The sequence below is a fragment of the Oncorhynchus masou genome, chromosome 23 (genome assembly GCF_036934945.1).
Source record: "Oncorhynchus masou masou isolate Uvic2021 chromosome 23, UVic_Omas_1.1, whole genome shotgun sequence".
In the NCBI taxonomy this organism is placed as follows: Eukaryota; Metazoa; Chordata; class Actinopteri; order Salmoniformes; family Salmonidae; genus Oncorhynchus; species Oncorhynchus masou.
The window spans coordinates 38,241,506-38,264,024 of NC_088234.1; the positions used below are offsets into that span (position 1 = coordinate 38,241,506).

A 22,519-nucleotide genomic window follows, 5' to 3' on the forward strand; every position below is an offset into this window, starting at 1 on the left:
AGCAGGACAATGACCCGAAGCACAGCTCCAAACGATGCAAGAACTATATTTAGGGAAGAAGCAGTCAGCTGGTATTCTGTCTATAATGGAGTGGCCAGCACCGTCACCGGATCTCAACCCTATTGAGCTGTTGTGGGAGCAGCTTGACCGTTATGGTACGTAAGAAGTGACATCAAGACAATCCACCTTGTGGGAGGTGCTTCAGGAAGCATGAGGTGAAATCTCTTCAGATCACCTCAACAAATTGACAACTAGAATGCCAAAGGTCTGCAAGGCTGTATTTGCTGCAAATGGAGGATTCTTTGACAAAAGCTAAGTTTGAAGGACACAAATATTATTTCGATTAAAAAACATTATTTATAACCTTGTCTACGTCTTGACTATATTTCCTATTCATTTCGCAACTAATCTCGTGTATGTTTTCATGGAAAACAAGGACATTTTTAAGTGACCCCAAACTTTTGAATGGTAGTGTATGTAAATTGTAAATTATTTTGTCTGTAATGTCTTTTTCCTTATGTGTCGGAACCCAGTAATACTAGCTGTCGCCACCTGGGCTCCCGAATGGCGCAGTGGTCTAATGCACTGCATCTCAGTGCTAGAGGCATTACTGCAAACCCTGGTTCGATTCCAGGCTGTATCACAACCGGCCGTGATTGGGAGTCCCATAGGGTGGTGCACAATTGGCCCAGCGTTGTCCGGGTTAGGGTTTGGCTGGGGTAGGCTGTCATTGTAAATAGGAATTTGTCCTTAACTCACGTGCCTAGTTAAATAAATAAATCAAATTCATAATATGTCTTACAGAGCCTTTCCATAACTCCACTCAAGTTTTTTCTGACTGCGATTAGAGTGATATTGATGATTCCAGACTGCATTTGCCGATCGCCCTCGTCTTCAACCATCAGTGAGTCGATGGTTTGAATAGTCTCGCTGGACATTCTCATGAAAAGCACAATACAAAGTAAACATATTATTTATTATGGTCTTATTTATGTTAATGTGAATGTTTTTATTTAGGCTTAGGCCATTTTTTCTCCTTGGGGGGATCAATAAGCATCTCACAGACTAATATATCAGCCTAACGCATAATGTATTTATAAAGACTCCCTATCATTTATCACATCATACAATATTATATTTCTTATATTGCTAATAACGTTTTATTATCTAGATGGCTCTGGTTATTACCTAATTGGCTAAAATAATTAGCTAGCTAGGCTGCCAATTGTCCTAACTAGCTAGCCAGCCCACTTTTGGCAGATTAATTGGGTGGACATATTTGGCGGACAATTTTTGGCGCTCAACTTTTGGAGGACAACTTTTGGTATGCAATGCAATGACATTGGCCAACAGGACCATCGGATTCAGATGCAGGATTTCGCATGAATTTAGCTACATGGTCTCTTCATGGTACATAGCAGCTCACCAGCGCCAAAAATTGGTTTGGAATGTAATGACATGCTAGCATGATAGCCAGCTGGAACTAGCTATGTCGCGCCGGTTCTCCATATGACGTTGAGAAATAGTGCATTGTGGGAAGTTCTGAAGATATCTGGAAATAAGTTCATAAATATATAAAAACACAAAAACATAACTATGTTTGTAGTTATAGGTAACCTATGTTGTTACTTTGGCCAAACCTTTTTATTTTACAATTATTTTGCACTTTATGGCCCAGATCGGGCCACATCTTTTAGAATGAATCATTTTACCATATGTGGTCCAGAGCTAGGCCACACCTTTCTAATTTGATCGGACTGCAGTGTGTGGGCCAGATCTGTGCATCTGATGGTGATGCAATATGTGCCGCAGCTTTGGGCCGAGGACCCAGGCGTATACTGGGCCAGAACAACAAAGTATGTGGCCCACAGCTGCACCAGAGTAATTTTGCTAACTGGGTGATAAAAGCCAAACATTAATAGCATCAGAGATTCTTTAAATTAGGGATATGATAGCTTTAGGTCATTTTCTGCTTGTAATGACATAGCAAATTCGGCGACTTGGAGGTTAAATATATCACATTTCTCAAATGGCCCTACTCCTGAAATAGTTAATCGAGCCAGATAAGCTGAGGTGGACTCGGCCTGAGTACCATTAGCCGTGGCCCAGAGTGATATGATTCGGCCGGACTCATTTTACTGACTCGGGAACAGCTCCAATTTGTATCATTGTAATGTTTCTCGTGACTTATATCCAATGGGTGCATGGCCCAAAACACTATGCACATGTTTATATAGATTGGTGTCTATTAATTGAGTAGCATTTAGATAACTGGTCAGTAGTTTAATTAGATTTCAACCAAAATAAGATGCCTTTTTCATGAGTCTGAATGCTAGAAATGTCAGAATCTAAACACTGGGATGATGAAGAAAATCTGTCCTAAAGCCTTGTTCACACAGGCAGTTTGAAATGACTCAAATAATTGTTTATTGCTAATCCGATTCAGTTCTTTTTCCTGCAATCTGAACAGACAAAAAGCACACTACAATAGTAGTATTATTAATCTGTTGACAGTTTGACAAGATATGTGGTAGCTTGACAAGAACACAAAAAAATTGTGAATGTGCTAGAAAGCTTAATCAGCTACCTAGCTAGCTAGTTGACTGTGGTGGTTAGTCAAAAATGACTTGTTTTCGAAGTTGGATCATCTTATCCTTTGAGGCTTTAAAAGGGTTCTGCCACTATGATTTTGAACATTCAAAGCAACTTGGAAACGTCCATGGCAGACATGGTTGTCATCTTAGCTTCAGTCTACCACTGCGCACACACCCGTCGTTACTTTGACAACTAGCGTAGCCATGTCAGCAAAGGATGTTGCCTGAACATACACAAATCTGATTTGGTCACTTGTAACTTACTGTATAGACAGTCACTTTTCCAAAGCGGTTTTGAAAACAAAACTGATTGGAGGATCAAGGCCTGCAGTGTGAACAAGGCTTAAGAATCTGACGACTACGCACGCACGTGTAACGGGCCGCAGCTTTTGTGGAGCGATGGGTAACAATGCTGTAGGAAGTGTAGGAACTCTTTGAAAAGGCAGCCTAAAATTTCAGCCTCTTTTGGTGGAATGGAGTTTTGGACTGCCTGGTGACAGTTTATAGGCCATTAAGAAAGAGAGTTACAAACCTCTCAACCAACAACAGCTACAGTGGCCCTTGACTTGTTCCACATTTGTGACCAACCGGCTCGATTCGGCCGGTCACATGCGCCCAAATTTGTCACATGGGCCGAATACAACAGGTGCAGACCTGACTGTGAAATGCTTACTTACAAGCCCTTAACCAACAATGCAGTTCAAGAAATAGAGTTAAGACAATATTTACTAAATAAAGTACAAAATAAAATGAAACCCAATAAAATGACATATTATAAAAGTATATATTATCACACACTCAGTCATAGCACAGGAGTCTTACTGGAAGGAAGGAGTAACCCCTCTGAGGTCTCTCTCCCACAGTTCAAGGCCAAGCATATATGCTATGTGTAGTGTGAATAACATTTACCCTTACACCATTCATAATTCAAGGAATATTACTCAGAAATATGAGGACTACGGTTTGTATCCATTTGAAAGTAATCAGATTGAACAAAGGTAACAATTTCAGTTTAATTTATTTTAAAATCCCCTGCATTTAATTTGTACCATTATTTAACTAGGCAAGTCAGTTAACAAATTCTTATTTTCAATGACGTCCTAGGAACAGTGGGTTAACTGCCTGTTCAGGGGCAGAACGACAGATTTGTCAGTTTGGGGGTTTGAACTTGCATCCTTCTGGTTACTAGTCCAATGCTCTAACCACTAGGCTTCCCTGCCACCCCAGGTTATTCACCACAGTGAACATGAGCAATGTTGCCTCCACTTCCCCTAAAATTCAACCAGGAATAAGTTTGTTAGTTATACAACAATGACGATGGTCAATGCTACTCCCCTAACCTTGTTCCCAGCATTAGCCTTTGGTAGGAGTGAGATTACTGGCTCCCCTACACTCATGTCCTTGCATGTTACAGGAGCACATCAACCACTTCTCCTACTTTAGATTGTTGCTAATCATTAGAATAAACCTGAGTTTCAAAGAATCATGAATAATCCTATGAGAGCCCAGTCACAAAAACAAATTAACATCTTCCCCAGGCTCAACTGCTAGAGCCGATACAATTTGTGTGCGGCTGTGGCTAGGGCTGGATGTGGGTAGATGTTTGACCGTTCTGATGAAATAAGTTATCTGCTGCACTAAAAACTGCTGTCAGATTTGACCCATTAAATTGAGTGAGAATTTAATCTGATTTTAAATCCACATGAGACATTTGGACATGTCAGATGACTGAGTGATATAGTTTAGTTTCCCATCATATCCTCTATTTTATTTCCCCTCTCATCTCCTAACTTCTCTCCTCTCTCCTGTTAACACAGCATACGCATGGATCAGAAAGGAGACTGGACAGATTTGGTGTCAGTGTTTTATTTAGACAGCTTCAGAGGTTAGTGGTCACATGCCTGTTATAAAGGCACAGCAATAGACACACATAAGATCCACACAACAAACCTTATAGTCTAGTAGTCCACTCAATCTAGCACATTATAGATAGAAAACACACACACATTCTCAATACAATATCATCTGTTATGATCTAATCAATGCAACAAATTAAAAAATGCTTCACAAAAGATTCAGTGCTAGCTTATAGAAAAGTACAGGCTGATAGCAAAACAAGCGTTTGTTGTTAGAAAAATGTAGTTTATAAAAAGGAGAGGTGTGTTTGTTGTTTCTAGTTGTGTCTGAGAGTTTCTGTGTGTTTCTGAGTGTGTCCGCTTCGGTGTGTATCAAGGCACGTTAGCCCTGGCCTTGTATCTCTCCAGATGGCGTGTCAGGTCTTCAAGTCTCATGTCCTTTAGCTGAACCAAGTGTTCCAGTCTGTTCACCTTGATCTGCAGGATCTACACACACACACACACACACACACACACATCTGCTGATGGATAGTGACACACTCCCACTACACTACACTCAGAAAGTGTCACTCAAGAGGCCAGATTACACCTGTAACCCTGCCGCCCAAAGAGTGTGTGTGTGTGTACCTCCACAGTTTCCTGTAGGGCAAGTAGAGCTTGCTCCTTCTCCTCCAGCACAAGACGGATGGTTGGGTCCACCTGAGAACCTAGCACAATGCTACACACACACACACACACACACACACACACACACACACACACACACACACACACACACACACACACACACACACACACATTATAGAAAAGTCCAGATTGTACAATATTTTTTTGCTGTTGTGCTGCACATCTCAGAGGCTTGCTATAACAAATGAATATGGTTCCTCCTCCAGATGTCTGAGGTCTGATAATCTGTGCAGCATGACTACGGTGGGATGACCTGGAACACATCCATTACATTTAAAGACTGACACACCGTGAGTGCTAGTAGTACCTAGTCTTGTCTGTGTGTTGGTGTACGTGTGCCATCTCCTCTTTCTTCTTGGGAGGTGGCTCTGAGGGACACAGAAGATGGAGAAACAGAGACAATCCACTGAGTGATGTTACATTTGCACCACAAATCTAATCTGTCTATCTTGTCTGTCTGCCCGTCCGTCAACAGTAGACTATCTGTACGTCAGCAGGAGAAGGTAGATAGAACAGTGAGACTACTGGCTTTGGGCTGAGAGGACACAGTCTGGGCATCCTATGGACTGAATGGGAGGTCTGGGGGGTTAGGGTTTGCTTACAGACAACAGACAGAGTTACATGGATACTTCTAATGGAGACAGTGATGTTGTTGGATGCTCCCATACATTCTCAGCCCTTTAAAAGGTCATTACTGACCGCAGCGGCTCCTGACCCACTTTTTTGTGTGTGTGTGTGTGTGTGTCTTTGTCTCTGTGTGTGTGCAGCTGACCAAGTTCTGACTCAGTCACCACCTCTAACTACCAGCTAACTGAAGTTGCTGAGTATATCTGGGTCAGCAGAGGAGTCACCCTATGCATAACTGTGTCACATTATACAAGTGTTTGTCTTCACTGCAGAGAGAAAACAAACAGCTCTGTACACACTGCCTGAGTCAGGTGTTAGGTCAGGGATCAGGTTTCTGTACCTGTGAGAGGTTTCTCTCGGTTCCTGTTATTGTAGTATTCCACATCCTAGGAGACAGAAGAATAGTTAGTGTGTTTTTATTTTACACCTCTGTTCTATTCTATGCTCTACCCTATGAACAGGGACTGGATGTGTGCATGATGAGAATGAAATGTTTGATCAGCAAAGGTTGTTTGATCGAATGTTAGATGGTCACACACACACACACCAGTAGTGTGTCTTCAGTGCATTGCTGTCTCTTGTCGTCAATCCTTTCTCGGAGCGAACACAGGACAGGCTCTATTACTCCAGCAGTGCTCACCACTATCCTCTTCACAGTCTCCTCTGGGATGTGGAAGTTCAGCTTGGAGAACACCTTCCTGTCAACATGGAAACATGCTGATTTGGGGTCAGTTTTGCATTTCTCCCACTAATGGTTAAGGTTAGATTCGGGGGAGGGGGAGCTGTACCTAGATCTGTAGCAAGGGAACCCCCCTAGCACAAGAGTAGAGGAAACGTATGTTAATGTGTGCAATTAGCACCATGTTATGGATCTACAGTTGAAGTCGGAAGTTTACATACACCTTAGCCAAGTACATTTAAACTCAGTTTTTCCACAATTCCTGACATTTTAAAAATTCCCTGTCTTAGGTCAGTTAGCATCACCTCTTTATTTTAAGAATGTTAAATGTCAGAATAATAGTAGAGAGAATTATTTCTTTCAGCTCTTATTTCTTTCATCACATTCCCAGTGGGTCAGAAGTTTACATACACTCAATTAGTATTTGATAGCATTGCCTTTAAATTGAGTTACTTGGATCAAACGTTTCTATAGGATTGATGTCAGGGCTTTGTGATGGCCACTCAAATACCTTGACTTTGTTGTCTTTAGGCCATTTTGCCACAACTTTGAAGTATGCTTGGGGTCATTGTCCATTTGGAAGACCCATTTACGACCAAGCTTTAACTTCCTGACTGATGTCTTGAGATGTTTCTTCAATATATCCACATTATTTTCCTGCCTCATGATGCCATCCATTTTGTGAAGTGCACCAGTCCCTAATGCAGCAAAGCATCCCCACAATATGATGCTGCCACCCCCATGCTTCACGGTTGGGATGTTGTTCTTCAGCTTGCAAGCCTCCCACTTTTCCTCCAAACATAACAATGGTCATTATGGCCAAACAGTTTTATTTTTGTTTCATCAGACCAGAGGACATTTCTCAAAATCTTTCTCCCCATGTGCAGTTGCAAACCCGTAGTCTGGATTTTTTATGGCGGTTTTGGAGCAGTGGCTTCTTCCTTGCTTGAGCAGCCTTTCAGGTTATGTCGATATAGGACTCATTTTACTGTAGATATAGATATCTTTGTACCTGTTTCCTCCAGCATCTTCACAAGGTCCCTTGCTGTTGTTCTGGGATTGATTTGCACTTTTCGCACCAAAGTACGTTAATGTCTAGGAGACAGAACACGCCTCCTTCCTGAGCGGTATGACAGCTGCGTGGTCCCATGGTGTTTATACTTGCGTACTATTGTTTGTACAGATGAACGTGGTATCTTCAGGCGTTTGGAAATTGCTCCCAAGGATGAACCAGACTTGTGAAGGTCTACAATTTTTTGTTGTTGTTGAGGTCTTGGCTGATTTCTTTTGATTTTCCCATGATGTCAAGCAAAGAGGCACTGAGTTTGAAGGTCGGCCTTGAAATACATCCACAGGTACACCTCCAATTGACTCAAATGATGTCAATTAGCCTATCAGAAGCTTCTAAAGCCATGACATAATTTCCTGGAATTATCCAAGCTGTTTAAAGGCACAGTCAACTTAGTGTATATAAACTTCTGACCCACTGGAATTGTGATACAGTGAATTAAAAGAGAAATAATGTCTGTAAACAATTGTTGGAAAAATGACTTGTGTCATGCACAAAGTAGCTGTCCTAACCGACTTGCCAAAACTATAGTTTGTTAACAAAAAACATTTGTGGAATGGTTGAAAAACTAGTTTTAATTACTCCAACCTAAGTGTATTTAAACTTCCGACTTCAACTGTATATGGCTGGATCCAACCCAGTGGTCAGTGAGTAGGAGTTCTCACGGCCCTGTGTTGTTGCTTAGAAGTAGAATACAGCATCAAATTCTCTACGATTCCCAGAGGAACCTGCATTGACACACACACACACACACACACACACACACACACACACACACACACACACACACACACACACACACACACACACTTGCCTGTTGAGAGTGCCCCAGTTGCTGAGTTTTTGTTGTATAGAGTTGGCTGGGGTGTAGTTGTGAAGCTCCACCAGTTTGGGAAAGAAATACTTGACGACCTCAGCAGCCATCACTGGAACAAGGGCCGATATAAACAACACTGCTATGACATGTTTCTGTCTGGACTAACTTTTCTTAGTTGACAACCACAGGACAGTGCTCAGTCAAACAAACAACTGACAACAGAAAGAAAAGTTATTCATTTAAACATTGAATAAATAATTTATTTATAATAGATTAATCATTTATAAATGATCAGCACCAAAGCTGTTGGTTAACTCAAGTACCCAAGTTAGCCCCAAGGCCAGGGTTTCCCTCTATCCTCAGAACCCCAAGGGGTGCATATATTGTTTTTTTGCCCTAGCACCACACAGCTGATTCAAATAATCAACTAATGATCAAGCTTTGATCATTTGAATCAGCTGTGTAGTGTTAGGGCAAAAAACGTGCATCCCTTGGGGTCCAGAGGACCGAGTTTAGGAAACTCTACCCTCGGCCGAATCATTGTTAGCCACACCCCGCCTCCATCTCGCTCCACTGCTGCTGCTTCTTCTTCTGTGGTTTTTATATGGCAATTTGCAACCAACTTTAAGATGCTTTACCACCACCAACTGGACTGGAGTGTGGACCAGAAACAGGGAAGGTATAGCTCCTATCCATTATTCTCGTCTCCTCAAGGAAATTAAGGAAACTAAATACATAATGAAATATTACATCCCCTGAAGATTTTCTCAGCAGTTCACCTATGCTTGGCTTTTCAACACCATTACTCCTCAAATCTGATAACAATCTCTCCCTTTCCCTCCCATATTACTGACACTGAAATAACATGTATTCCACGGTCTCCATCTCCTCATGATCACACCTCCCAGTCAGACATTTTCCAACCAATTTTAATGTACTGTTGAGCCTTGTGTGTCCCAGAAGAATTTAGTAATATGAATTGAACGGAGTTTCCCATCTTCCCATTTAGAGTTTCTGGTGCAGCACATAAATGCCCTTATCCAGATGGTGTGACAAATGCTTTTCCTAACAGAGTTGCTAACTTTCTTTGTAGTTACTTTAATGTTGGAACCAACATGCAATGCCTCCAGCAGAGGAAAAGAAGCAAGACTTTTTTGTAAGTACAGGGTCATGCAATATAGTCTTTATGGATGTGTTATGAATGACCAAAGTTGTCTCACTTCAAACTACAGCGCCTTGCAAAAGTATTCATCCCCTTGGGGCGTTTTTCTATTTATTACAACCTGTAATTTAAATATATTTTTTATTTGTATTTCATGTAATGGACATACACAAAATAGTCCAAATTGGTGAAGTGAAATGAAAAAAAAATAACTTAAAAAAATAATAATGGAAAAGTGGTGCGTGCATTCACTCCCTTTGCTATCAAGCCACTAAATAAGATCTGATGCAACCAATTACCTTCACAAGTCACATAATTAGTTCAATAAAGTCCACCTGTGTACAATCTAAGTGTCACATGATCTGTCACATGATCTCAGTATATATACACCTGTTCTGAAAGGCCCCAGAGTCTGCAACACCACTAAGCAAGGGACACCACCAAGCAAGCGGCACCATGAAGACCAAGGAGCTCTCCAAACAGGTCAGGGACAGAGTTGTGGAGAAGTACAGATCAAGGTTGGGTTATAAAAAAACATCAGAAACTATGAACATCCCACAGAGCACCATTAAATCCATTATTAAAAAATGGAAAGAATATAGCACCACAACAAACCTGCTAAGAGTGAGCCACCAACCAAAACTGACGGACCAGGCAAGGAGGCCATTAATCAGAGAAGCAACAAAGAGACCAAAGGTAACCCTGAAGGAGCTGCAAAGCTCCACAGCGGAGATTAGAGTGTCTGTCCATAGGACCACTTTAAGCCGTACACTCCACAGAGCTGGGCTTTACAGAAGAGTGGCCAGAAAAAAAGCCATTGTTTAAATAAATAAATAAGCAAACACGTTTGGTGTTCGCTAAAAGGCATGTGGGAGACTCCCCAAACATATGGAAGAAGGTACTCCGGTTAGATGAGATTAAAATGGATCTTTTTGTAATACGCTATGTCTGGTGCAAACCCAACACCTCTCATCACCCCTAGAGTTTTTTCATCGGCAGGGACTGAGAAACTGGTCAGACTTGAAGGAATGATGGATGGTGCTAAATACAGGGAAATTCTTGAGGGAAACCTTTCAGTCTTCTAGAGATTTGAGACTGGGACGGGGGTTCACCTTCCAGCAGGACAATGACCCTAAGCATACTACTAAAGCAACACTCGAATGGTTTAAGGGGAAACATTTAAATGTCTTGGAATGGCTTAGATAAAGCCCAGACCTCAATACAATTGAGAATCTGTGGTAAAGACTGTGGTAAAGATTGCTGCACACAAGCGGAACTTATCCAACTTGAAGGAGCTGGACCAGTTTTGCCTTGAAGAATGGGCAAAAATACCAGTGTCTTAATTTTTTGTCTTATTTCTTGTTTGTTTCACAATTTTTATTTATTTTGCATCTTCAAAGTGGTAGGCATGTTGTGTAAATCAGATGATACAAACCTCCAAAAAATCAATTTTAATTTCAGGTTGTAAGGCAACAAAATAGGAAGAATGCCAAGGGGAATACTTTCACAAACCACTGTACGTATTACAGGAAAATACATAAAGTGTCAATAAATAGGTTACTAACGTTCTGCCGATTTATGAAGGGGCGGCAGGTGGTTAGAGTGTTGGGCCAGTAAACTGAAAGGTTGCTAGATCGAATCCCCGAGCTGGCAAGGTAAAAATCTGCTGTTCTGCCGCTGAACAAGGCAGTTAACCCACTGTTCCTAGGCCGTCATTGTAAATAAGAATTTGTTCTTAACTGACTTGCCTAGTTAAATAAAGGTAAAATATGAAGGTTACTGTAATGTGTGAAAGGTATTTAAATTGATTGATGGACCCGCAAAGCATTTTTGTGTGTCAGAACCAAAAATTACTTGGAGTAGTCCAACCTGAACCCACTGTACCAGGGCTTGATTACAACCTGTTACAATGATGCCAACATTTTGTGGCTGATCTTTCAGCTGGGGAGTGGGTGAATGTGTCAAAGACCTAACCTGGCCCAGCACCGTGCGGTATGGCTCGTTTTTGTTGTGTGCATGTTTGTGTACTGAGGAATATGTAACTTGGTTCCAGTAGAAAGACACTTTCAATTTCTTTAGGTTAGGGGCTTTTATCAAGGTAAGTGTTTCCTGGGATAACGTTGTCCCCAGGCTATTGCACACACAGCACATATAAGCCTGGAATATCAACCAGTCAAAGTTGCCCATAGAATTCTATAGGAGTGACCTTACTGAGTAAAGTATTTGTTATTGTCACTACAACCAACGCCAATACTCCCTCGTAACTGTCCACAGTCAAAAATTCTTAATTATTTCTAAACCCTCCCATTTCCACAATTTATCTTCTTAAAATGTGATTTTAAACCTTACCCTAACTAATGATGGCCAAGTTTGATGCGTTGGTCCACCAGACCTTCCGTGCATTTGGGCAGAAGTGTCTGGGAACAATATTAGGTGTAATGTGACTAACATGACATCACTTTAGAGCATATGCCATCCTTCAGCACAACATTTCACCCTTTATAAAGCACATGATTATATCATATTTGACATAGTGGGTTATGTCATATTGGTGATTATGTGACACAGTTATGCCACATTTATGAATCCTTTATAAAGCATGGCATACAGTTATAGATGCTTTGTAACACATGTATGTAGTGCTTATGAAGGCATTGTGAAGCCTTTAAAAGCTGAACATCATTTAAAGCGGAACCAAACTGTGCACCTTCACAAATGCCTGGGCTAATATCTATACATTCTCCATGTCTTTCACTGCAACACTCCCCACTTTTCAGCACAGGGAGATCCCATTCTCGTCTGACCCCACTCATCCTCTTAATCATCCCCCATACCTCTCCCAGAGGAGTAGTCCTGCCTATGTTTCCACAAAACCAACGCCAATACTCCCTCGTAACTGTCCTAATGGTCCTACTTACAACAGCCTAGGCTTGTTTATACTGTATCGGGTGCTGGTAGTTATAGGACCCTTTAAACATCCTTAAAGCACCGTTCCTACTCACAGCTTCCTTCTCTGAACTCTTCCTTCCACCAGGGAACTGCATTCCTCCTTCTCCCACCTGTACCCATCACCTGCCTTGCAGCCCCTACTATTGATCCTCTTACTACATCTTTCACTGTTTCTATAGCTGCACTATTGTGGACCACAGGAAAAGGAGGACCGAGCACACCCCCATTCTCATCGACGGGGCTGTAGTGGAACAAGTTGAGATTCCTTCACAGCTTAACAAAGGGCTACCCAGACCCCTCTTTTACGCAGCTGCAACTCTGTTTATAATCTATGCATAGTCACTTTAACTCTACCTACATGTACATATTACCACAATTACCTCAACTAACCGGTGCCCCTGCACATTGACACTGTACTGGTACCCCCTGTATATAGCCTCGCTTGTTATTTTCCTGCTGCTGTTTAATTATTTTTATTTTTATTTTCAATTTTTTACTTATCTATTTTTAACTTTAACACTTTCTAAAATTTACTTAACTTATTAAAGCATTGTTGGTTATGGGCTTGTAAGTAAGTATTTCACTGTAAGGTCTACTACACCTGTTGTATTCAGTGGCATGTGACAAATACAATTTGATTTGAATTCACATGCAACAGCCCTGAACTCCTGAAAAAATAATTTGAAAAATATCTCCTCATCCCATTTCCTGCTGCATCTTCCACCCTCATTCTTACAGTACACTTGATTGGGGAGTGATCACTACCCCATGTAGAATCCTCCCATACCTCCCAGCTACATCTGCCTTCCATCATTGAACTAGAGATCAGAGTAGGAGCCAGAGCAGATTAATTTCGTGTTACTGGGTCTCCCCCTCTCTGACGACGTCGTTCATTTCGATACCCTACCTCCGTCGCTGAAGTCTCTTGTTATATTCCTCTTAGGTCTGGACAGTGGTATTTTGTCTATCCAGGCAAACAAGTCTTGCAATATTTCTTCGTTTAATTTTTTGTCCATTCTGTATACCGGTCCTTCATCGGACAACTTTGCACTTCGATTTGCAGCTTGCCTGTATCGTTAGCTCGCTCGCGTCCCACGATGGTCGTCATTAGTTACCATAGCCACAAAGTCATAAACCCCGCCCATTTCTACAATTTCTCTTCTTAAAATCTGATTTTAAACCTAACCGTAACCTCACTGATAACCGTATCACTAACCCTAATCTAAAATTAAGACCAAAAAGCAATATATATATATATATAAGATATGGCCAACTTAACTTTGTGACTGTGCTATCTAGTGGAAACAGGTTGTTTGTTTAACTCGTTGCTAGGTAACAAATATGGAATCTGAGAAAAGACAAACCTCATCAGTAATGAGTGAGCCCATAGAAATATAATTATGAGTGAGCTAGAGACAGTGGGGAGTGAGCTAGAGACAGTGGGGAGAGAAAGAACAACACACTGAAAAGTGTAGACATATTATTATTTTATAATAGATAACATATTTTCCAATAAATAGCATGTCTACACATTCGTTGTCAAGTTTTTGTGTGGTATAAAATGTGCACTGAGATGCAAAGCAGAATGCAGAGACCCTTCAAAACATTACAATCAACATCATGGGGCGGCAGGGTAGCCTAGTGGTTAGAGCGTTGGACTAGTAACCGGAAGGTTGCAAGTTCAAACCCTGAGCTGTCATTCTGCCCCTGAACAAGGCAGTTAATACACTGTTCCTAGGCCATCATTGAAAATAAGAATTTGTTCTTAACTGTCTTGCCTCAACAAATAAAAGAATACATACAGTCATCATACACCAACAGTAAAGTAAGTTTGAACGTTTTAATAATGACAAGATTAACCAGAGTGGTCCAAATGGACCCTTCGACCCTACCCAAGCCATTCCTACTTCACCCTGGGTTCGTTCCACAGGATGCAACATTTTAATAATATATACAGTATGTATTTTATCCAAAGAGACTTATAGTCATGCATGCATACATTTTACATATGGGTGGTTGCAGGAATCAAACCCACTACCCTGGCATTACGCGTGCCATGCCTTACCAACTGAGCTACAAAGGACCACATTTAGATAGAAATACACTATGTAGAACAAACATGCCTCTCTGCAGGTTTGTCTAGGTTACTTTCGAAATGTAATTTGTTACAGTTACTGTACTGAACAAAAATATAAATGTAACATGCAACAATTTCAACAATGTTATTGAATTAGAGTTCATCATAAGTAAATCAGTCAATTGAAATAAATTCATTAGGCCCTAATCTATGGATTTCACGTGACTGGGCAGGGGAGCAGCCATGGGTGGGCCTGAGAGGGCATAGGTTCAACCATTTGGGAGCCAGGCCCACCCACTGGGGAGCCAGGTCCAGCCAATCAGCATTTGTTTTTCCCCGCAAAAGGGCTTTATTACAGACAGAAATACTCCTCAGTTTCATCAGCTGTCCGGGTGGCTAGTCGCAGTTGAAGAAGCCGGGTGTGGATGTCCTGGGCTGGCGTAGTTACACGTGGTCTGCGTTTGTGAGGCCGGTTGGAAGTACTGCCAAATGTTCTAAAACAATGTCGGAGGCAGTTTATGGTAGAGCAATGAACATTCAATTCTCTGGCAACAGCTCTGGTGGACATTCCTGCAGTCAGCATGCCAAGTGCATGCTCCCTCAAAACTTTTTACATCTTTGACATTGTGTTGTGTGACAAAACTGCACATTTTAGAGTGGCCTTTTATTGTCCACAGCACAGGGTGCATCTGTGTAATGATCATGCTGTTTAATAAGGTTTTTTTAATTACATTTTTTATTTATTATTGAATATCCGAAACAGACAATATACTTGCAGTGAAGCCGCTCAACAACTACATCATACCAGTCATTCAACAGATTCCCATTCAGAGTGACACACAGAAGCATCCAGGGTCAATGCCCTGCTCAAGGGCACGTTGAAAAATCTACCACCAGGCCAAAAAACATGAACCCGAACCTTCCAAGATCACCCCACAGTTCCCCAATAGCTGTCCCTCAACCATTCGAGACCCCTCCCACAGGGAGGAAAATAAAAAACACAATTAATCCCATTCCCCTCCCCCAAGAAACCTCCAATGCACCAACAACCAAGAGAATGAACTAAAGAGAAAAAAGGAAACAGCAAACAACAATGCAAAAAAAATAATAATAATAATAATACATTTAAAACAAAGGACATCAAGGACAACTAACATTATAACAGCAATGCCAACTGTATATGTTTGTGTGCATGTTTGGCACTATTACATGTATGTATGTGTTCTTGTATGTGTTTATTTGAATGAGAGCGTGTTTATATGTGTTTATATGTGTTTATATTCATGCGTACAAACACCTGCACGGCATCAGCCTCAGGCAAATGGGCATTAGATGTAAAAACACTGCCCCTCAGTGTCATTCAAACTTCTTTGACCATCATTCTATCTCCCACACAGGAACTCTACTCTCACCTGTCTCTAATTCTTCATCCCAACCCTTAGCTTCCCTCAGCCCATCCCATCTATCTCTGCTGGCCACCCTCTTCGGGTTTCTAAGTAACATAGATCTTTCAACTATGCTGTGATGTTTAACGTACAATTTCAAACTATCTAATCAAATAGAATCCACAAGTTGAAGATAAATACTTTTACTAAGAGTATTAGTATATTAGTAATTGACTGACACGGTCTCTCCAGATCTCCTAACCGTACTATTTTTAGGGTCAATTTTAGATCAATGCTATGCATTTTCAGTCATTCCTGAACCTGAGACCAGAAAGAGGCTACCTAAGGGCAATACCAAAATAAATGGTCTGTTGATTCTGTATCCTCACAACAAAATCTGCAGAGCCTCGATGATTCTATGCTCCAAATATTCAACATTTTGTTGGTGGCAAGAATTCAATATAATAATTTTAGCTGAAAAGCACGAAGTCTTGAATCTTGCGTTGTTTTATATATCAACTCATACACCCTGTACCATGGAATCGGTACATCAAAAATCTCTTCCCAACTATTTTGCAATCTGCATGGCACAGTTGTCAACATCCTGGTCCTCAAATGAAACTGGTATACTTTCCTATTTATGCTATTTTTATTCCTCCGACAATTTTGATCCTTTATATTGGGCAGACAGACCAGTTCCCTACCTCTTCCCGCTGCCACCTGCCTCCTCCATTTTGGGGGTAATGCTGCAATCAATTGGTTGTACTGTTAGATTGAGCAGACCTTCCCATACAATTCAGATAACTCCATGAAGGACATAAATCTACCATTCCAATTTACAATATAATTTAAGAACAAAATACCCTTTTCAAACATCTTTCCCATAAATACATGTATTTTATCAACCAGCACATTTAAGTTCAGCCATAATATTTGTTCTATCTTTACTGGGGGATGAAATTGAAATTGTAGCCAGCTCTGCAATGCTTGTTTGAAAAAGACAGATACTTTGAAAAAAGTATAATTTTCAATTAATCGAAAATGAGACATGGCAATCTGCACAAAGGGACATTATTAAACAATGGATGAGCTTTTCTTAGTAATCTTGTCACGGCTTTCTGTCAGGACCCGGTTACGAACCCGGGTCTCCGGAGTGAGAAACAGTCACTTAACCAACTGAACCACGAATAGTCGGCAGAACCCAGAAGATGAGGCAGACACACCAGTACTTGAGACGTTGTATTTAATAAAGTAAAATGTGAAGTCCTTCAGGAAAACATGTAACTCCACAACCTCAAAAGGAATTCCACAAGAACAAGGTAATCCACAAGGTAATCCTCCAAGACAAAAAGGTAAATCCACAAGGTGGTAGGTATAGCATAAAAAGCCTCAAAAGATACTCAAAAATAAATAAACAAGAACAAAAAACAGTATTCCACAAGAGCGTCCACCGGGATCAACAAGAGTTCACAGAATACTAGGGCTGGGTGCTAACATACAAACACAGAGCAAAGAACTGAGGGAAACTAAGGGTTTAAATACAATCAGGGAAAACGAGGCACAGGTGCAAATAATAATGGGGATCAAGGGAAAGCAAAAGGTCAAAAAGCACAATGGGGGCATCTAGTGACCAAAAACCGGAACAACCCTGGCCAAATCCTGACACTTTCGTTGTGGGAAGGAGGAGCGGACCAAAATGCAGCGTAGTTGTGATTAATTTTATTTAATAAGGAAACTATGCACGATTAAACTAACAAAAGTACGAAAACTGAAACCAGCCCGATCTGGTGCAAAACACAGAGACAGGAACAATCACCCAGAAACACAGTGAAACCCAGGCTACCTAAATATGGTTCCCAATCAGAAACAATGACTAACACCTGCCTCTGATTGAGAACCATATCAGGCCAGATATAGAAATAGACAAACAAGACATCCAACATAGAATGCCCACTCAGATCACACCCTGACCAACCAAAACATAGAAACATACAAAATAAACTATGGTCAGGGTGTGACAAATCTACTTGAGAACCATATAGGATTCAAATAAAACTTTTGAATGAGTGACGCTTTTAGAGAGAGGTTTAGTGCTTTCATATTTAATCATACCAACCCTCTCAATTCATATTCATGATATAGATAGGCACGTTTTATTTTGTCTGGTTTAGCGTCCCAGATAAAGCGAAATATTTTTTGCTCATATAATTTAAAAAACGAATCATCAGGAGTAGGCAGTGCCATAAGTAAGTGAGTAAACTGAGATATGACTGAGTTAATCAGTGAGTTTTAATGAGTTAATCAGAGCAATTTTTCCATAAATAGACAGGTATTTACCTCTCAATGGTTGCAGGAGCTTGTCTATTTTCACAAGTGTTCTATTGAAATTCATTGTGGAGAGCTTATTTATATATTTTGTGATATGAATACCGAGTATGTCTACTTCACCATCAGCCCATTTTATAGGTAAACTGCAGGGTAATGTAAAAGTTGTATATTTTAAAGATCCAATATGTAATACTGTACACTTATCATAATTAGGTTTTAGTCCAGGGAGTACAGAAAAGTTATCCAGATCTTCAATGAGACATTGCAGGGATCAAGCTTGTGGACTTAATATAAAACTTGAGTCATCAGCATACCTTTGTATTTAAGCTTTGGATTTCTAATCCTCTAAATGTTGTTATTGGATCTGATTTTTATAGCTAGCATTTTGATGGCTATAACAAATAGCGGACACCCTTGTTTAACTTCTCTTGACAATTCAAAACTCTCTGCGAAGTAGCCGTTATTTACTATTTTACACCTGGGATTGCTATACATTATTTTTACCCATTTTATAAGAGAATTACCGAACTTGAAAAAAATCCAGGCATTTATAAATAAAATCCAGTCTTACTTTATCAAATGGCTTTTCAAAATCCGCTATAAATGCCATTCCTGGCTTCTTATATGTTTCGTAATTGTCACGCCTTGGTCTTAGTATTTTGTGTTTTAGTTAATTAGTTAGTCAGGCCAGGGTGTGACATGGGTTTATTGTTTGTTGTATTCTTAGTGGGTTTTTTTAGTTATTGGGATTGTAGCTGATTAGGGGTGTGTGTTACATAGGTTTGGCTGCCTGAGGCGGTTCTCAATCAGAGTCAGGTGATTCTCGTTGTCTCTGATTGGGAACCGTATTTAGGTAGCCTGGGTTTCGCTTTGTATTTCGTGGGTGATTGTTCCTGTCTCTGTGTTAGTGTTCACCAGTCAGGAAAAACCCCCATGGCATACCGGTGAAGGTATATGAAGTAGGTTTCACGTTCCGTTTTGTTGTTTTGTATTTATTCGTTAATTCATGTATAGCTTTGTTATTTGTTTTCACTATTAAAAATGAGTAACAAACACGCTGTATTTCGGTCCGACTCTCTTTTGACAAACGAAGAACGTCGTTACAGTAATGTTCTATTATTTCTAGTAGTTGTCGTGTATCATCTCCCATGTAAAAACCCTGTCTGACATGGATGAACAATACCTGGTAAAACCCTTTTAATTCTGAGTGCTATGCATTTCGCTAGTATTTTTGTATGACAACATTGAAGTGTAAGGGGTCTCCAGTTTTTAGATAGACTGGGTCTTTATATTTGCCATCTGGGTCTTGTTTTAATGAGAGAGAAATCAGACCTTCCTGCTGAGTACCTGACAGACTACCATTTTTTATAGGAGTAGTTAAAACAATCTAACAATGGAGCATTTAGTATATCAAAAAATACTTCATATACCTTTACCGGTATGCCATGGGGGTTTTCCAGACTGAAATGATTTAATAGCCTCAAAAAGTTATTCTTCTGTAATTTGGCCTTTGGACTGATCTTTCTGTACATTTGTTCATTTTCCGTTTTTTATATTATTTGGAAAAATTCCTTAACATAATCTTCATTCAGTGGGAGAGGACGAGACGCAAAAGAGAACATCTGCCTAAAATAATTAGCTTTCTCTTTTAAAATATAATTCAGAGAATCATAGATGACTCCGTAACGAGCTTCTGCAAATTGTTTTTGTTAGCGTTCCTGTATTGGAGATTCAGGAAGAATTTTGTGAATTTTTCTCCATATTCCATCCAGTTTGCTTTATTCTTTTTAATAAGCTTCTAGATATGCCACACCTGTCAGGTGGATGGATTCTTTCAGCAAAGGACAAATGCTCACTAACAGGGCTGTAAACAAATTTGTGCACAACATTTGAGAGAAATAAGCTTTTTTGTGCATATGGAACATTTCTGGGATCTTTTATTTCAGCTCATGAAACCAACACTTTTAAATGTTTTATTTAACTAGGCAAGTCAGGTAAGAACAAATTCTTATTTTCAATGACAGCCTAGGAACAGTGGGTTAACTGCCTCGTTCATGGGCAGAACGACAGATTTGTACATTTTTACCTTTACCTTTACCTTTTTGACCAGATTTTTAAAATGTGGTTTCCATTTGGTTTCTGCTGTTCGGAAAATTCCACCAAATGGCGACTGGTTGCTTATTGCAAATGGACAAAACATCACCAAACGGAAAGACTTCGAAGACGAAACTCGGTGAGCACAGGTTTGGCCAAATGGGCTTTTAGCCCAGAAACAAGATGACGTCAAGGACTCAACACTTTCTGAGTTAAGGCCCATTGTCTGGGATTAGAGGTCAAAAATGGCAATACAGCGCTAATTTGACCACTTCACGTCAAAGTACATAAACCTATGGTGTAAGGAGAAAAAGAACCAGCCATTTATCTATCGTACTTTAAGAGAAATAATTCAATGTCCTTTTGGTAATGGTTAAAGAAATGTGTTTATTATTTATAAATCCAGTTGTGGCGTGTTTAGACGAATCCGTTAAGGCGGGTTTTAGAGCTCTACATGATTTCTGTGATTTTCTGAACTCACACACATAGTCAATGGGGAGTGACAGAGTGTGAGGCTTACAGACACACAAAGCCTGCAATAGTTACCTGCGTTCGAATTATAAAAGAACTGTCAGACCTAGAGCTCTGAGACATTACATACATGTTCTAGAGCTTAATAAGCCAATAGTGCACGGTGAGTTATGTGGCTCTAGAAGGTTCTCAGGCCGTCCATTGCAATGAATTCAATTAATTTTGAACATCGCGAAAATGCCGACATTTAGAAAAGTCCCAGAATCACAAGACTAGGTGCATTGAAACCGGCTCGGCCCATAGAGACTATAGATCTTTCAGGGACCCCGTAGCAACACCTGGAAAAAGTGCATTTTCAGCACTAAGGTCGCAGCTCGGGCTCCTGTCGAGCCGAAACTCGGGATTTGGGATAGCCTCAGCTAGGTCTATACATGTCTGAACTGGACCTGCAGCTAGAACGTTACTACGTGTTTTAAGTTTTTATTAAGGTTTCATACGGCTGGTGGGCAGTATTGCGTAGCTTGGATGAATAAGGTGCCCAGAGTAAACTATGCATATTATTAGTAGATTTGGATAGAAAATACTCTGAAGTTTCTAAAACTGTTTGAATGACGTCTGTGAGTATAACAGAACTCATATGGCAGGCTAAAAACCAAGAAGAAATCCAACCGGGAAGTGGGAAATCTGAGGTTTGTAGTTTTTTAACTCTTTGCCTATCCAAGATACAGTGTAAATTTGGTCCGATTGCACATCCTAAGGCTTCCACTAGACGTCAACAGTCTTTAGAACCTTGTTTGAGGCTTGTATTGTGAAAGAGGAGAGAATGAGAGCTGTTTCAACCAGAGGTCTGGCAGAAGGCCATGAGCTGATCACGCGTGCACCCGTGAGAGCGACCTGTGTTCCATTGCAATTCTAAAGACAAAGGAATTCTCCGGTTGGAACGTTATTGAAGATTTATGTTAAAAACTTCCTAAAGATTGATTCTATACATCGTTTGACATGTTTCTACAAACTCTAATGGTACTTTTTGACTTTTTGTCTGGACCTAGTGCTCGCGCCTCATGAATTTGGATTTGTGAACTAAATTCTCAAACAAAAAGGAGGTATTTGGACATAAATTAGGGACTTTATCGAACAAAACAAACATTTATTGTGGAACTGGGATTCCTGGGAGTGCAGTCTGATGAAGATCATCAAAGGTAAGTGAATATTTATAATGCTATTTCTGACTTCTGTTGACTCCACAACATGGCGGGTATCTTTATGCATGGTTTGCTTTTTCCATAAAGTTTTTTTGAAATCTTACACAGTGGTTGCATTACGGAGAGGTATATCTGTAATTCCACACGTAACACTTGTATCTTTTATCAATGTTTATTATGATTTCTGTAAATTGATGTGGCTCTCTGCAAAATCACCGGATGTTTTGGAAGCAAAACATCACTGAACATAACGCGCCAATGTAAACTGAGATTTTTGGATATAAATATGAACTTTATCAAACAAAACATACATGTATTGTGTAACATGAAGTCCTATGAGTGTCATCTGATGAAGATCATCAAAGGTTAGTGATTCATTTTATCTCTATTTCTGCTTTTTGTGACTCCTCTCTTTGGCTGGAAAAATTGTGTTTTTCTGTGACTAGGTGCTGACCTAACATACCTGTTTGGTGTGCTTTCGTCGTAAAACCTTTTTGAAATCAGACACGGTGGTGGGATTAA

General features: G+C 40.3%; 1 protein-coding gene across 1 annotated transcript; it reads right to left on the minus strand.

Annotated features, from left to right (window-relative positions):
* Positions 1-4,450: 4,450 nt before the first annotated feature.
* On the minus strand, positions 4,451-13,552 carry spef1 (sperm flagellar 1). The gene is made up of 7 exons (XM_064932001.1): positions 13,348-13,552; positions 8,327-8,438; positions 6,312-6,462; positions 6,105-6,150; positions 5,445-5,505; positions 5,078-5,168; positions 4,451-4,936 (listed from the first exon to the last, which is right to left on the minus strand). The coding sequence occupies exons 1-7, from the start codon at positions 13,454-13,456 to the stop codon at positions 4,823-4,825; spliced, it is 684 nt and encodes a 227-aa protein (XP_064788073.1). The 5' UTR covers positions 13,457-13,552; the 3' UTR covers positions 4,451-4,822.
* Between the last annotated feature and the right edge of the window lie 8,967 nt (positions 13,553-22,519).

Excerpts from the sequence above, each read along its gene's own strand:
- spef1 (XM_064932001.1), bottom strand. The coding sequence starts at position 13,456 with ATGGACAAAAAATTAAACGAAGAAATATTGCAAGACTTGTTTGCCTGG. Across the intron at positions 8,439-13,347 it reads AAGAGACTTCAGCGACGGAG|TGATGGCTGCTGAGGTCGTC; the intron begins GTAGGGTATCGA and ends CCCTTGTTCCAG. Across the intron at positions 5,506-6,104 it reads CCGAGAGAAACCTCTCACAG|AGCCACCTCCCAAGAAGAAA; the intron begins GTACAGAAACCT and ends TGTGTCCCTCAG.